This window comes from Oncorhynchus mykiss, chromosome 2, assembly GCF_013265735.2.
Source record: "Oncorhynchus mykiss isolate Arlee chromosome 2, USDA_OmykA_1.1, whole genome shotgun sequence".
In the NCBI taxonomy this organism is placed as follows: domain Eukaryota; kingdom Metazoa; phylum Chordata; class Actinopteri; order Salmoniformes; family Salmonidae; genus Oncorhynchus; species Oncorhynchus mykiss.
This window is the reverse complement of record NC_048566.1, coordinates 22,236,392-22,253,489: the sequence shown is the minus strand read 5'-3', so window position 1 is coordinate 22,253,489 and position 17,098 is coordinate 22,236,392. Positions and strand designations below refer to the sequence as shown.

Sequence of the window (17,098 nt, the reverse complement as noted above, 5' to 3'; positions counted from 1 at the left end):
ACGAAGGGGCGTAGACATCGGCTCCGAACTTCGGCTTGCCTCCAGAAAAAATGTCGTTTGCCCGAACAACCGAAAAAAAACTCTCACCGAAGTCCAAAATGAACAAAATCTCGACATAGGTAGGTGCACGAACTCTACCGAACTTTTTCTACCGAACTTTTTCGAAGCAAGCAAACTTTTTACGTTAAGTACGTCCCAAAAACCTAGATATCTCTAAACAATTTGAGTTCGAAACAGGACACGCTGATTGGGTAGTTCATGTACCTGCGCAGCCAGACGAAGGGTTCCATTAGTTACTACAGTCACAAAGTAAAATGGGTTATATTGTAAAAATGCATAAAAAATGAATTTGCCTTTAAAGTTAGGCATACAGCTATCAGGTTAAAATCACATTTTAAGAAGATAAATTGTATAAATGGGTGGGGCTTATGACTTTGTGGCTGTGGTAACGAGTGACGAACCAGTAGGAAAGCGAAAGAGACAACCAGCTAAAGGCGAGCGCGCGGCCATGTTGAATTGTCGTTTTTTTAAGAAGAGACAATAGAGAGACAAGTCGGTGGGTTTCACGAAACACAAACAGTTTCATAATAATTGGAAATTTGCTTTAATTAAGTTAACGAGAGAAGACGTTCGATGAACATTAAGGTAACGTGTTGTATTTGTTTGAAGTAGCTGATAGTTAATGGGCGCTACTCGGTTGCCTATGCTAGCATGTTTGAAGGAGAGTCGACCAGTCAGCCTACGCTTAACGTTAGTTACCATAGCTAGCTAACCAGCAATGTTTGCTAAGCAAACGTGCTAGCTAGTTATTTCATATTTTACTTTCTAAAATCCGTCGACTGTTTATCTAAATCGTTAGCCTCAGCTCGAACATGTGTTGTGAACGTACTGCTAGCCTCCTAGTTGTCAGTCAAAATATCTCAGCCCAAAAACTTCGATTAACACGTTGTCACAGCTAGCTAGTTAACGTTAGTTGACTAACACACTACGTTAGCTTAGCTAATCTACTTTACCGGGCATTCAATGCCACTATCTAGATAATTTTCCATGTAAAGTTTGCCTACCGTTCATTAGTTAGCTAACGTTTGCTGGTAAACCAATTGTGGTCTCTGTTGGCTGCTCATACGGCTATCAATTTGTGAATTGTTTCATGAGTACACTGATCACCAACTCAGCGCTAACTGAACTATTTTGTTGAACTCAGTCCTAGCTAGCTATCGTAGTGTTTTAGCACTGCCAACTTGTGCGTAGCTAACGTGTACTCGTAACTTATGTTTGGATCTTTTTCTGCTTTGCTTTAGCCCCAGATCGCTGCACTTGGTAACTAACGTTAGCTAACTACTCTTATATCGACCATTTTTACCACGTAACCTAACTAGCTAGCTAAACACCTTGCTAATATGTCCAATTCGCTAGTTACACGTTAAAACTAAAATGCTCAAGTTTAACGTTAGACTCAATTAGCTCACGTTCTGGAAATAAACATAATTTCAAGTGTAGTCCTAGTTAGTGGTTGTTTTGTTTAGAAGTTGAGATTCATTTGCATGTTTAAATTATTGAAACCAATCTCAACTTCCTTTTAGTATTAGCTACAGTCAATAGTTGCACAGGCACAAGTTTTCATTTGTGATGCTTTTGTCCTTATGTATTGTTGCTTTCGTGCAGGTAACCAGGAGTTGAATGCAAATGTGACTGAGTGTGTCAGCTCCACATCTACCACAGCAAAAGAAGAGCACAACAGCAGAACACACATTGTTACTGTCAAAGTGAACAGCACAAAAGGTTGGAACTATTTCCCTCAGTGTTTTGTGTAAGTCAATTTTTTGTGGTTGACAAGCGCACAATTTTTTTGCTTCATAACACACCAAAAAACACCAAGTTGAGAGACTCAGAGAAACATAGGAATAGTCCATGTGAATCAGAAGACAGTACAGGTCTGTTTGAATGTAAAAGACTAAAAGCACTTGAGACTAACAAAGAAACTTACGACCACTCCAGTCCAGGAAAAACGGCGAAAGGGTCTTTGAACATAGAAACAATATTAAAAACTTTACAGGTTGTTGTACACCGAAAAGAGACTTCAGAAAAAGCTATTTTCACCAGGAATAAGACTGCTTCAGGATAATTTACTTTAATGTTTGAATTCTGAAACACTTTCACAAAGGTTTGTTTTTTGAGCGGATATATGATCTGTTTATTCATATAAATGCTAATTTCTCCCTTTTTGGGGAGCGTCGTCTTGTAAATATACAATTTTCATACGCCAGACTCTTCTTTTCAAGAGGGCTGTACGTATAAGTATACATAAAATCTTTAAATTAGAAATCCTGAAAACAAGATTTTATTTTTTTTGTGAACTAAATAACACAAGGACAATAGTTCCGCGAGTGGATAAACGAGATCTAAGGAAACATTGGATAGGGGAAAAAGCTTTACACTGTGAGTGACTAAGGAATTGACAGACTGTGAAGGAAAACCTCTAAGCCATGTCTACAGCAAGAACGGAGAACCCAACATCCATAATGGGACTGAACAAGCCCAACGGGCAGTTTAGAGGACCACTCAAGCCAGTTGGACTAACACCAGGATCCCTGGCAACTACCCCACAACCAGATGCCCACCAGAAGGGAGGCAACATTCCCCAGGGCAGTGGGGGCATCCGTTTTGGCGATGACTGGAAGAAGTGCCTGCAGCTTCCACAGAAGGACTGCAGATTTAGAACATCAGTAAGTCCTAGTGGTACATTCACAGTTTAATAAAGCAAGTCCATCAATCAATAATGGCCCCAGCTTCAACCTTGACGTCTACTCTTTCCCCAGGATGTGACATCGACCAAGGGGAATGAGTTCGAAGACTACTGCCTGAAGCGGGAGCTACTGATGGGGATCTTTGAGATGGGCTGGGAGAAACCATCTCCTGTACAGGTGACTTCCCTCTGCTGCTCTGTCCATGACTATTTTGGAATTTTGTTGAATGTGTGTTGGTGTTTGCTCATGTTTGTGGAACTGTCTCTCACCACCCTGTCTGTCTGTCTCCCCAGGAGGAGAGCATCCCCATTGCTCTGTCAGGAAGGGACATCCTTGCCCGGGCTAAGAACGGCACCGGGAAAAGCGGAGCCTACCTCATTCCTCTCCTGGAGAGGATAGACCTGAAGAAGGACCACATACAGGGTGAGAACTGCACCAGCTGCTACTCAATACCGTTTCAACATCAATCCATGTAATCTCATTTGCTTGTTTAAATCAATTTTGGTACGAAGTCCATCTGTGAAATCTGCACTTAATGTTTTATGATTAATTTGGCCTATTGTGGCGTAATCACTGGTGAACACCCCTATGTAGTTGCCTGAACAATTCACTAGATTGATGCACAAGTAAGCACACATTCAGTGTATGGAGAGGCCATTACAACGGTCCAGTACGCCTGGTGGGACACGGAATCTCTTGACATATGGACAGACCCAGTGTCACAAACTTAACGCCCACACAGTGTGCTCTAATAGAGCTGGACCACAAGGGAATAGCATGCCACAGATTCATAATATGTCAAGGCCACTTGAGTTTAGTGTGTTGGATAAATTACATTCAGTTAAGCCAGTGCCTGAGCTCATCACCTGTCAGTGAAATTGAGCTTTTTAATGGTCTCCAGTTATAGGTTATTTATTCCAATTGATTTGTGGAGATTGTTTTTCTCTTGTCCCTCATTCCCCAAACCCTGTTCTCTGCATAATCCTTCATTTCTCCCTCATCTCTGCAGCCATGGTGATGGTTCCTACACGAGAGTTGGCCCTGCAGGTGAGCCAGATCAGCATCCAGGTGAGCAAGCACATGGGTGGGGTCAAGGTCATGGCCACCACGGGAGGCACCAACCTGAGGGACGACATCATGCGCCTGGACGAGACTGGTAACTACCACTCAGTCACAGGGGAAGGGCAGTCGAAAGGGTTATAGAGTGGCATATCCAATGTGTGAAGAATTGCAGCTGATTATAGCTCTACATGCATTATGGATATTGTTTGCTTGCGTGACTGACACTGAACTTTGTTACTTTAAATCCAGTTTGGCTGTCGATCAAGAGACTTGCCTGTGTTACGCAACAGCACATTGTGCAGATCCTCATTGTGCATTTATGTACTGTACTTACTAGGGCTGTAATGATCAGTACCCGGTTTAAATGTTTAAGATACTTTTGGTCATGTAGTGTATGTGGACACCTGCTCGTCGAACATCTCATTCCAAAATCATGGGCATTAATATGGAGTTAGTCCTCCCTTGGGGCAGTTGGCATACTACTGGCATCTGCCAAACCCAGATTTGTCCTTTGGCCTGCCAGACGGTGAAGCTTGATTCATTACTCCAGAGAACGCGTTTCTAGTGCTCCAGAATCCAATGGTGGCGAGTTTTACACCACTCCAGCCGACATCATGTGCAATGCCAAACAATCTTGGGCTTGTGTGCGGTTGCTCGGCCATGGAAACCCATTTCATGAAGCTCCCCGACAAACAGCTCTTGTGCTGAAGTTGCTTCAAGGCAGTTTTGGAACGCCATAATGAGTGTTGCGAACGAGGACAGACTATTTTTATGCACCTCAGCACTACCACTTTGTTGCTGAGACATTATTGCTCCTAAATGTTTCCACTTCACAATAACAGCACATACAGTTGACCTGGGCAGCTTTAGCGAGGCAGAAATTTGGGGAACTGACTTGTTGGAAAGGTGGCATCCTATGACGGTGCAATCTATGGAGATTGCATGGCTGTTTTTATATACCTGTCAACAACGGGTGTGGTCGAATCTACTAATTTGAAGAGGGGTCCACATTCTTTTGTATATAGTGTATGAGTTATTTTGTCCGCTGTAACAATAGCTCCCTGATTCAAATGTTTAAGGTATGAGTGCATTGATCATCAGGAGCCCAAACCGATCCAAAAGTAACATGCATCGTCAGAAAATCGATTCAAACGTTACGAATTGCCGATTCACTTTTTTGTTATTGCCCAAATTGCTTTCTACGCTCTGAAAATACCTAATCTTTTATGGCAACTGCGTCCTCTCCTTAGTGTTGAACTAAGCATGTAATTATGTAGACAGTCATTGATCTAAAAGTAATTTTGCCTGCTCAACAACCCCAGTCAATATCAGTAGACTGGTCACTCTGTGTCCTGTGTGCAGCTTGGCACGCTGACCAACGATGGGTATTCCTATTCCTGATCTGGTATATTTGCGACTCACATTCACCATTTAAATGTTGGTAAAATGGCTTGCACAATATTAGCCTTTTTTAGTTGAGTGACAACCAATGACATTTTTCTAGTTAAAAAAATACATAAAAATCAAATGCACTTTTGAAAAGGTGGGTAGGCTAGCTACATACTGATCAGGGCATACATTCAATTTTATTTTGATCTTGATCACTATCAGCAGTAGTTTTGCTTAAAACAATCTGTATTTGTCATTTTTAGCTATATAAGGTAAAAGTTTATAATTTCATAACGAAGACGGCAATCACTTTTTCTATCTGTACTACATGGTTGAAGTTAGAGAAGAAAACGAGCTCACTGAGTCCGTCAACTTCCAAACGGTTAAAACCAACTCTTACCCTACGAGGTCCGGAGCCTGCTGGTTTTCTGTTCTACCTGATCATTAATTGCACACGCCTAGTGGTGCAGGTCTAAATCAGTCCCTGATTTAGAATGAACAACAGAAAAATGCTGTGGATCTGGCTTTGAGGTCTAAAGTTACGTTTCAGGGGTCTAAACGGTCCGATTGTGAGACGGGTGAAATCCAAAGTTGTGCTATGTCACAGTAGATTTTTGTTAAGTATTTATACATTACTAGCTCTAACACTTAATCAGCAAAAATCACATTCATTAGTGGGTGATGGTGATTTTCCTTATGGCTCAGATCAGATGCCTACATGCATCATTTACACACAGATCCAGCTCCAAGATACCCAGGGGTGGCAGGTAGCCTGACATGGTGAAAATCTGTTTTGCCCCTGAACAATGCAGTTAACCCACTGTTCCCCGGTAGGCCGTCATTGTAAATAAGAATTTGTTCTTAACTGACTTGCCTAGTTAAACTTAAAAAGCTAATGAGCTCCATCTGCAGCAGATTTAAATTTAGAAATTGAAAATGAATGTGTTTATACAACGGATGTTAGTGGATCGCATCGATACGTTCCTCTAATCGCACTGAATCGTTTCAAACTAAAATGTATTGTACCTGTATCGGTGACAATTTGTCAAGATGCGTAACAACCCGTCTTAAAGGGGAAAGATGAACATCCCCAGTTCACGATTTTCTCTTCCTCGTCCCCTGTCTCTCAGTGCATGTGGTGATAGCCACACCAGGCAGGATCCTGGACCTGATAAAGAAGGGCGTGGCCAAAGTGGATAAAGTCCAGATGATGGTGATGGATGAGGTGAGCTTTACTGGTTGTTTTATTGAAGCGTATGCATATGTTACGAAATCTGGAAAGTATATTTTTTTGTGGAAGAATCCGTAGTTGCTCATTTAGTTTTGCTAATGGAATAATATTGTTTTAATAAGCCAAGTGAACATAGCCCCACTTTGCCACCTGCTCTGTTTGAAATAGTTCATGGGCTGAGGATTCACTCGATTGGGTCATTAACTTCTTGTTGACTGGGGGCAGTATTTTCACGTCTGGATGAAATTCAACTGCCTGCTACTCATCCCCATAAGATATGCATATTAGCCTCCTGGGTGGCGCAGTGGTTAAGGATGCTGTACTGCAGCTCCAGCTGTGCCATCAGAGTCCCTGGATTCGCGCCCAGGCTCTGTCGTAACCGGCCGCGACCGGGAGGTCCGTGGGGCGACGCACAATTGGCCTAGCGTCGTCCGGGTTAGGGAGGGATTGGTCGGTAGGGATCTCCTCGTCGCGCACCAGCGACTCCTGTGGCGGGCCGGGCGCAGTGCCCGCTAGCCAAGGTTACCAGGTGCACGGTGTAGCCTCCGACACATTGGTGCGGCTGGCTTCCTGGTTGGATGGGCACTGTGTTAAGAAGCAGTATGGCTGGTTGGGTTGTGTATCGGAGGACGCATGACATTCAGCCTTCGTCTCTCCCGAGCCCGTACGGGATAGTAGCTACTACAACAATTGGATACCACAAAATTGGGGAGAAAAAGGGGTAAAAAATAAATAAATAATAAAAACAAAGATTATTAGGAAATTTGGATAGAAAACACTGAAGTTTCTAAAACTCTTGAATCATGTCTGTGAGTATAACAGAACTTATGTAGCAGGCGATACCCAGAGGAAAAAACATTCCGAGTTTTGTTTTGTTGTTGAGGTCACTCCAATGGGTTTTCATTGGGAATCCAGATTTAAGGGATGTTCTTGCAGTTCCTACCGCTTCCACTGGATGTCAGTCTTTAGAAATTGGTTGAGGTTTTTCCTTTGTGTAATGAAGTAGCCCTGTTCAAAACGAGGGTCACTTCAAGTGTACTGTTAGAGGCGCGTGACCAGAAAGGTAGCCTCAGTTTGTTTTCTTCCTGTATTGACCACAGATCATCCCGTCTTCAATTTTATTGATTATTTACTTTTAAAAAATACCTAAAGTTGTATTACAAAAGTAGTTTGAAATGTTTTGGCAAAGTTTACAGGTAACTTTTGAGATTGTGTAGTCACGTTGAGCAAGTTGGAACCAGTGTTTTTCTGGATCAAAAGCACCAAATAAATTGACATTTTGGATATATATGGACAGAATTAATCAAACAAAAGGACAGTTTGTGCTGTTTATGGGACATATTGGAGTGCCAACAAAAGAAGCTCATCAAAGGCATGATTTACATAGTTCTGCATTTTGTGTCACGCCTGCAGGGTTGAAATATGTTTTCTCTCTTTGTTTATGGAGGTGCTCCCTTCAGATAATAGCATTGTTTGCTTTTACCCAAAAGCCTGTTTGAAATCTGACATGTTGGCTGGATACACAACACGTGTAGCTTTAATTTGGTATCTTACATGTGTGATTTCATGAAAGTTAGATTTTTATAGTAATTTATTTGAATTTGGTGCTCTGCATTTTCACTGGCTTTTGGCCAGGTGAGGTTAACAAATGTCCTTGTGTCCTGACTCTCTCTCCAGGCAGACAAGCTGCTGTCTCAGGACTTTGTGGTTCTCATCGAAGACATCATCAGCTTTCTGGCTAAGGGGCGTCAGATCCTACTCTACTCTGCCACCTTCCCCATCAGTGTGCAGAAGTTCATGGTGAGAGGACTTGCCTTGATGACTGGGGGGGCTAGAGAGTGAGCGAACGGGGGGCGACCAAGGGGGTGGTTGGATAGACCGAGGTGGAGGTTCAATGAGAGAAAGGAGTCTGAATTAAAAGTTGACAACTGAATTGTCTTTACACTCAATTGTGATCTGTTTTCCCCCTGTCCCCCTCTCCAGGCGAAGCACCTTTCAAAGCCCTATGAGATCAACCTGATGGATGAGCTGACACTGAAGGGCATCACCCAGTACTATGCCTACGTCACTGAGAGGCAGAAAGTCCACTGCCTCAACACCCTCTTCTCCAGGGTGAGTCTATCTAAAGCTGTGGACGTAGTTTATTGAGCTATGTACAGTGCATTCGATAAGTATTCAGACCCCTTGACTTTCTCCCCATTTTGTTACATTACAGCCTTATTCTAAAATGTTTTGAATTATTTTTTCCCCCTCATCAATCTACACACAATACCCCATAATGGAAAAGTGTAAATAGGTTTTTATACACTTTCGCAAGTGTATTAAAATAAATACCTTATTTACATAAATGTTCAGAGACTTGAAATTGAGCTCAGGTGCATCATGTTTCCATTGATCATCCTTGATGATTCTACAACTTGGAGGCCACCTGTTGTAAATTCAATTGATTGAACATAAATTGGAAAGGCACACCTATCTAGATAAGCTTCCACAGTTGACAGTGCATGACAGATCAAAAACCAAGCCATGAAGTCGAAGGAATTATCAGAGTTCCGAGCCAGGATTGTGTCAAGACACAGATCTGGGGAAGGGTACCAAAAAATGTCTACAGCATTGAAGGTCCCCAAGAACAGTGGCCTCCATCATTCTTAAATGGAAGACTCCTCCTAGAGTCTTCAATTCCTTTGCGTCCTCAGAGCATGTGCATACCAGCTGGCTGGTGTGTTTATGGACATATTCAATCAATCCCTATCCCAGTCTGCTGTTCCCACATGCTTCAAGAGAGCTACCATTGTTCCTGTTCCCAAGAAAGTTAAATGAACATCGCCCCATAGCACTCACTTATGTCATCATGAAGTGCTTTGAGAGACTAGTCAAGGATCATATCACCTGACACCCTAGACCCACTCCAATTTGCTTACTGGCCCAAAAGGTCCACAGATGATGCAATCACACTGCCCTAACCCGTCTGGACAAGAGGAATAACTATGTAAAGAATGTTGTTCACCGATTACAGCTCAGCATTTAACACCATAGACCCTGTGTCTCGACCCCGTCCTGTGCAACTGGGTCCTGGACTTTCTGACGGGCTGCCCCCAGGTGGTGAGGATGGGAAACATCTCCACCCCACTGATCCGCAACACTGGGGTGCCACAAGAGTGTTCTGAGCCCTCTCCTGTACTCCCTGTTCACCCATGACTGCGTGGCCATGCACGGCTCCAACTCAATCATCAAGTTTGCAAATGACACTACAGTGGTAGGCTTGATTACCTACAATGACAAGATGGCCTACAGGGAGGGGGTGAAGGCCCTCGGAGTGTGGTGTCAGGAAAATAACCTCAATGTCAACTAAAAAAAAGGAGATGATCTTGGACTTCAGGAAACAGCAGAGGGAGCAAACTACCTGCCCTCCAGGACACCTACACCACCAGATGTCACAGGAAGGCCAAAAGATCATCAAGGACAACCACCACCTGAGCCACTGCCTGTTCACCCCGCTATCATCCAGAAAGCGAGGTCAGTGCAGGTGCATCAAAGCTTGGACCGAGAAGCTGTTTTTCAGTCTCTATCTCAAGGCCATCACTGTTAACTTCTTATGGCTGAAATCCTGTTAACGGGATTGATTTGACAACAGCCAGTGAAAGTGCAGGGCGCCAAATTCAAACATCTCATAATTAAAATTCCTCAAACATACAACTATTGTACACCATTTTTTTAAACTTAATCCGACCACAGTGTCCAATTTCAAAAAGGCTTTACGACAAAAGCATACCATGCGATTGTTAGGTCAGCACCTAGTCACAGAAAAACAGCCACTTTTCCAGCCAAAGAGGAGTCACAAAAAGCAGAAAATGAATCACTAACCTTTGCTCTTCATCAGATGACACTCATAGGACTTCATGTTACACAATACATGTATGTTCATATTTCTATCCAAAAATCTGTTTACATGGCATGTTCACTAATGTTATGCTTCCAAAACATCTGGTAATTTTGCAGAGCCACATCAATTTACAGAAATACTCAACATATGAATCCAATCTCGAATCTGTGGAAAGAACTGAAAACTGCTGTTCACAAATGCTCTCCATCCAACCTCACTGAGCTCGAGCTGTTTTGCAAGGAGGAATGAGAAAAAAATTCAGTCTCTCGATGTGCAAAACTGATAGACATACCCCAAGCGACTTACAGCTGTAATCGCAGCAAAAGGTGGCGCTACAAAGTATTAACTTAAGGGGGCTGAATAATTTTGCACGCCCAATTTTTCAGTTTTTGATTTGTTAAAAAAGTTTGAAATATCCAGTAAATGTTGTTCCACTTCATGATTGTGTCCCACTTGTTGTTGATTCTTCACAAAAAAATACAGTTTTATATCTTTATGTTTGAAGCCTGAAATGTGGCAAAAGGTCGCAAAGTTCAAGTGGGCCGAATACTTTCGCAGGGCACTGTATGTTGATGAAAATACAAGTGTTATGCATGGAATTAAAGATATACTTCTCAATGCAACAGCTGTGTCAGATTTCATAAAAGCGTTACGGAAAAAGCACGCCATGCAATAATCTGAGTACAGCGCTCAGGCACCAAAACAAGCCATACAGACACCTACCATGTTGTGGAGTCAACAGAAGTCAGAAATGGCATTAAATATTCACTTACCTTTGATCTTCATCGGAATACACTCCCAGGAAGCCCAGTTCCACATGTTTTTTGTTTTTGTTTGATAAAGTCCATAATTTGTCCAAATACCTCCTTTTTGTTAGCGTTTAGTTCACAAATCCAAATTCACAAGGCGCAGGCACTTAATCCAGACAAAGTCAAAGTTCCATTACAGTTCATAGAAACATGTCAAACGATGTATAGAATCAATCTTTAGTACGTTTTTAAAATCTCAATAATATTCCAACTGGACAATTCCTTTGTCTTTAGAAATGAAAAGGAACGCAGCTCACTCTCACGGCCGCGCGCATGACTTAGCTCATGGCATTCTGCCAGACCTCTAATCAAACAGCTCTTATTCACTCCCCCTTCACAGTAGAAGCCTGAAACAAGGTTCTAAAGACTGACATCAAGTGGAAGCCATAGGAAGTGCAATCGAACCACATTTTACACTAAATTGGATAGGCAAAGACTTGACCTACAAACCTCAGATTTCCCACTTCCTGGTTGGATTTTTTCTCATGTTTCTTTGTGCCATGAGTTCTGTTATACTCAGACATCATTCAAACAGTTTTAGAAACTTCAGTGTTTTCTACCCATTTCTACTCTTAATATGCATATCTTAGCTTCTGGGCCTGAGTAGCAGGCAGTTTACTCTGGGCATTTTATTCATCCAAGCTACTCAATACTGCCCCCCCAGCCATAAGAAGTTAAACAGCCATCACTAACATTGAGTGGCTGCTGCCAACATACTGACTCAAATCTCTAGCCACTTTAATAATTAAAAATGGAATATAATGAATCTATCACTAGTCACTTTAAACAATGCCACTTTGTTTACATACATAAGTAATGTAGGGTATGTATATACTGTACTCTAAACCATCTACTGCATCTTGCCTATGCGTCATGGCCATCGCTCATCTATATTTAAATGTACATATTCTTATTCTTTCATTTACACTTGTGTTTGTATAAGGTAGTTGTTGTGAAATTGTTAGATTACTTGTTAGATATTACTGATTGGTCTGAACTAGAAGCACAAGCATTTCGCTACACTCGCATTAACTCCTGCTAACCATGTGTATGTGACCAATAAAATTTGATTTAGAGCTGGCCAAACTGAGCAATTGGGGGTGAAGGCCCTTGGTCAGGGAGGTGACCAGGAACCCAATGGTCCATCTGACAGAGCTCCAGAGTTCCTCTGTGGAGATAGGAGAACCTTTCAGAAGGACAATCTCTGCAGCACTCCAGAAATCGGGCCTTTATGGTAGTAGCCAGGTGGAAGCCACTCCTCCGTGAAAGGCACATGACAGCTCACTTGGAGTTTGACAAAATGCACCTAAAGGAATCTCAGACCATGAGAAACAAGATTCTCTTGTCTGATGAAACCAAGATTGAACTATTTGTCCTGAATGCCAAGTGTCACATCTGGAGTAAACCTGCCACCATTCTTACAGCTAAGCATGGTGGTGGCAGTACCATGCTGTGGGGATGTTTTTCAGCAGCAGGGACTGGGAGACTAATCAGGATCGAGGGAAAGATGAACAGATCCTAATTGAAAACTTTCACCCCAGTCTGCGGTCCTGAGTGCTCTGGAGCAAGTTAACATTCCAAGAGGACAATGACCCTGAGAACACAGCCAGGCAACGCGGGAGTGGCTTTGGGACAAGTCTCATGTCCTTGAGTTGCCCAGCCAGAGCTCGGATTTGACCCGATCGAACATCTCTGGAGAGACCAAAAAATAGCTGTCTAGCGGCAGTCTTCATCCAACCTGACAGAACTTTTGAGTGGATCTGCAGAAAAGAATGGAAGAAACTTACCCAAATACAATTGTGCCAAGCTTGTAGTGTCCTACTTGTGGCTGTAATTGGTGCCAAAGGTGCTTAAAGTACTAAATAGTTGTGATTCAAAAAAAAAAATATTATTTTCTAAAAAAAACTGTTTTTGCTTTGTCATCATGGGGTATTGGTGTAGATTGAGGGGTGGGGGGCTAATCCATTTTAGAATAAGGCTGTAATGTAACAAAATATGGAAAAATTAAAGGGGGTCTGAATACTTTACCAATGCACTGTACCTGCTTGATGAGTAACCTTGAAGGAGCCTTAGCTCCCAGAGATTTCGCCTCATGTTTTGCTAGATAGCCTAACTCTTGAGGTGGGTTGGAAACTTGTTCTATAACTGGTCCTTTACATACGCAGTCAGAAAAGCTCAACTTGTTTCAGTCGTAGAGATGTTGGCTAATGGTAGAGCAGGAAGCCATGTTTCAGTCATCCATTCATAATGAGTACATTGTCTCATCAATGCGTCTTTTGTTCTCCAACAGCTCCAGATCAACCAGTCCATCATCTTCTGTAACTCCACCCAGCGGGTTGAGCTGCTGGCCAAGAAGATAACCCAGCTGGGCTACTCCTGCTTCTACATCCACGCCAAGATGATGCAGGTCAGCTCAGCCGGCCCAGCCACTTGCACTTTAGATGTAGACCGCATGGAATACCTTCTCATTAGACCGTGTGTAGCCATGTTTTGCAAACCCTTGCACTGGTTTTGCCTTTGAAACAGGAGTACAGAAACCGTGTGTTCCATGACTTCAGAAACGGACTCTGCAGGAACTTGGTCTGCACAGGTAACCTATTTTATCCTTGAGTTGAATGATTGCTTGGTCGATAAAATAAAAAAAAGATAACCGATAGACTGTTAAATTATTCTCTTGCATCTCTGCTTAGATCTGTTCACCAGGGGAATTGACATCCAAGCAGTGAACGTAGTGATCAACTTTGACTTCCCCAAGAATGCTGAGACGTACTTGCATCGCATCGGCAGATCAGGTGAGACCATACACTGTTTTCATTACGCTGTCAAATCAGACCTTGGGCCACATGTCCTCCAGCTACCATCTGCTCATCTCCTGGGTAAATAAAGCATCAAATATAAGCCTGTTGCTTATTTTAACACCTTTTCCAGGGAGGTTTGGTCACCTGGGTCTGGCCATCAACCTGATCACCTCTGAGGACCGCTTCAACCTGAAGTCCATCGAGGACCAGCTGGTGACCGACATTAAGCCCATCCCCGGCAGCATCGACAAGGGCCTGTACGTGGCGGAATTCCACTCTGCCGACCCAGACGCAGAAGACGAGATCAGAGGCAAGGACGGCGAGTTAAGTGCAGCATAAACGGTAAGGTTTGTCCACTTATGCAGAGATAAGTCTCCCACTACTCATAGAAAGGACTGGGTAGTTTTCACCTTTGGTTTATTTCATCTGAGTCCTTTGACTCCTTGCTGGTCAGTGGTCATAAAACAAAATAAATCTGGGCATTGGGGCCTGAACTGAAAAATGGTTTACTCATGTTCAGCCTAGCTCTTGATAAAAGATTCTCGGTGGATAGGATTGTTGAATTGGCTTTACTTCTGCTTTTGCAATTTGATTACATTAGTTCCTAACTGGAGCCATGTCTCTTTTCCAGGAGAACAAGAGGCGTCTGGCATTCATCACACCATCCCCTACTGCGCACAGACATTCAGATTAGTTTGACCTAATATAAACAATTCTACAGGATGCATCTTCCAGTTTTTTTATTTTTTATTTTTTGGGATAATGTTTACAGCAGTGGTCAGTTTGTTTTGGCACAGATTACATCTGTTTTTTAACCAACATGATATGTACCCAACTTGTCAATAATTTTCTAAGTCTGCCGTTTTTCTGTATGGTCAGTGTATCACTGGTGGCTTCTTATACAGTCACATTTCATCATTTCCTGTTGAAAAGGCCCTCCTCTCTTGTCAGGTTCACTTCCTATAGACTTATTTCTGAGCAGATGACTGTCGAGGAAACCAAACCAAAGCTGAACATGTTGATAGGGGAGTATGGATTTACTCAAAACCAAAAGGACCCCCTCTGCTTTAACGGCTGTTTGGAGAAAGCTATCACGGTGCTATATGGTGGAAATACAAATAGAACTACATTTTTAAAAGTTTCTTTGTTTTTAAGTGTTAATGTGACTTTACAGTCGTACATGAAAGGCACCTCCATGAATAGTTTTTGTCAGACGCACATGGATGAGTCCAATGATGAGTGTTGATTAGTTGACTTATTGTTTATTTGTTTCGTATTTTACAGCCTCCTTAGTAGGCTATAGCACCAGATAGACCCGTAACTCTGTGGGCAACAGATCCCTTAGACAAGGAGATGATGGCAGTAGAACCTGACATGGATAAGAGCCTGTATCAACAGGGTAAACATTTTATTTAGATGCACCGACCCCCCCCCCCCCCCCCCCCCCAACACACACACACAAAAATGATTACACATGCTGAAGCCAGTCATCTTATTCTATCGCTCTCTGACTCTTCTGTTCCTCTCACATTCTTCCTCTTAACTCACTCGCGTGCCTTAATCTAACCTCCGCTCAGTGTTTATACTGTACATCTGAAAGGATCTGTCTGTGTGAACCAGAGCTCCAGAAAGTAGCTTGAAAGTTTGGTTCCAAAAAGAGCTTCTCTGGTAATGTTCTCACCAAGTCAGTGCTTGTTTTCTCAGCTTCCCAGAACTCCCCTCTGTTTTTAATGTGGAGTAGTTGAAAATGATCTAAGGTAAATTTTGCAAACCCCTCTCCTATTGGTTAATATTAGGATTTAGGGATGAAAACCTGACTAGATCTATCTGTAGCTTGCCAGGAAGCAGGAATGGTCACACAGGGTGGGGGGGACCCTAATCTTTAACACAAGAAGTGATTTGTTACAATACTGGCAATTGTCGTTGAGGAATCGCAGCATTTCAGTAATTTTCTCAATTGTTATGCAATGTATTTTTTTCCTCTTTCGTACATATTAGGTAGTCTGACAGAGCAATGGTTGTGTTGAGGGAAGATTGTGGCAGTACTCTCATTGGCCAAAGTACAGTGTTCTACTTTTAAAAGGATAATATTGCCAAATACAATCTTGTCTTATAGCGACAACCCTAACAGATCCTACAATCTTCAACATTAGAGATGTAGCAGAGGGCTGGCCTCTGCATTGAGTGTAGCACCAGCAGAACAGAACAGGGACCATTGTAATGCATGTACTGTAAGCCCTTATTTAAACAGCCTACAATACTGAGCACTGTTTCCCCACATCTGGCTCTGGAGTATCCCTGTAAATGCTGGAGTTGATTTAACTTATTCCATTGTCAATTATCCTCAATTGAGGCACTTGAGCACTGAAATGGGACTTATGACTTGAGCATTGTCAAGTGTCGGTGTTAAACGTTATTAATTGGTTAATCTCAGCACACCAGCCGCCCACAGCGATGAGCAATAGCTTTGGGAGGAGGCTATAAATTGGGTAAGTGAAGCAGTATTTGCCAGGGGTACTCCAGGGCCAACTATAAGAAGACTATGGTAGACTTGTTGATTTGAATTTATTTCTATCCAACTCATTTGGTTTGAGTAATGCTCCTGTTGTAGTTGTCTTGTGTTGGCAGAGGTCACCTGCTGAGCTGTAAAGTGGTAGGAGGATGGCTAAGCAAAGTTTATTCTACAGCCAATTGTGTCAATGCCAGCACCTGAAGGAATCAAATAAAGGCCTGATTCTCCATCCCTCTGTCTTAAGTTTTCATGTGTATTGGTTCATCACTGAATGTTGTGCATGTATTTTTGACAAGTTACATTGTATCAGTGGTCAGCTAACATTGTGGGAAGTATGCATAACCTATTTGGCGTAGGCCTGTCGTGAAACTAGCTATATGTATGCATTAAATTTGCTAGGTCAGATTTGGTGTTAATGATAAATTGGGAAAACATTTTAAGATAGCATAATATACAGTACCAGTCAAGGTTGGACACCTACTCACCTTTTCTACATTGTAGAATAATAGTGAAGACAACTATGAAGTAACACAGAATCATGTAGTAACCAGAAAAGTGTTTAACAAAGCTAAATATATTTTAGATTCTTCAAAGTAGCCACCCTTTGCCTTGACTGCTTTGTACACTCTTGGCATTCTCTCAACCAGCTTAATGAGGTAGTCTTGAA

The 17,098-nt window shown here is 42.4% G+C and overlaps 1 protein-coding gene across 3 annotated transcripts; it reads left to right on the top strand.

The window, feature by feature from the left end:
* Positions 1 to 3: 3 nt before the first annotated feature.
* LOC110537882 (probable ATP-dependent RNA helicase ddx6) lies at positions 4 to 16,662 on the top strand. 3 transcript variants are annotated; one of them, XM_021624345.2, is made up of 13 exons: positions 4 to 119; positions 1,666 to 2,726; positions 2,820 to 2,924; positions 3,041 to 3,170; positions 3,757 to 3,903; positions 6,329 to 6,423; positions 8,107 to 8,229; positions 8,413 to 8,541; positions 13,412 to 13,528; positions 13,648 to 13,711; positions 13,812 to 13,913; positions 14,050 to 14,261; positions 14,551 to 16,662. In XM_021624345.2, the coding sequence occupies exons 2-12, from the start codon at positions 2,487 to 2,489 to the stop codon at positions 14,256 to 14,258; spliced, it is 1,461 nt and encodes a 486-aa protein (XP_021480020.1). In that variant the 5' UTR covers positions 4 to 119; positions 1,666 to 2,486; the 3' UTR covers positions 14,259 to 14,261; positions 14,551 to 16,662. The 3 variants fall into 3 exon arrangements, with proteins under 3 accessions (XP_021480020.1, XP_021480011.1, XP_021480026.1); XM_021624336.2 differs by lacking the exon at positions 4 to 119 and adding an exon at positions 468 to 645; XM_021624351.2 differs by lacking the exon at positions 4 to 119 and adding an exon at positions 536 to 556.
* The last annotated feature ends 436 nt before the right edge of the window (positions 16,663 to 17,098 follow it).

Bases quoted from the DNA above. Each gene is read 5' to 3' on its own strand.
- LOC110537882 (XM_021624345.2), top strand. From the start codon at position 2,487: ATGTCTACAGCAAGAACGGAGAACCCAACATCCATAATGGGACTGAAC. The intron at 2,925-3,040 runs GTGACTTCCCTC...CTGTCTCCCCAG, and splicing joins AGAAACCATCTCCTGTACAG to GAGGAGAGCATCCCCATTGC. The intron at 8,230-8,412 runs GTGAGAGGACTT...CCCCCTCTCCAG, and splicing joins TCAGTGTGCAGAAGTTCATG to GCGAAGCACCTTTCAAAGCC.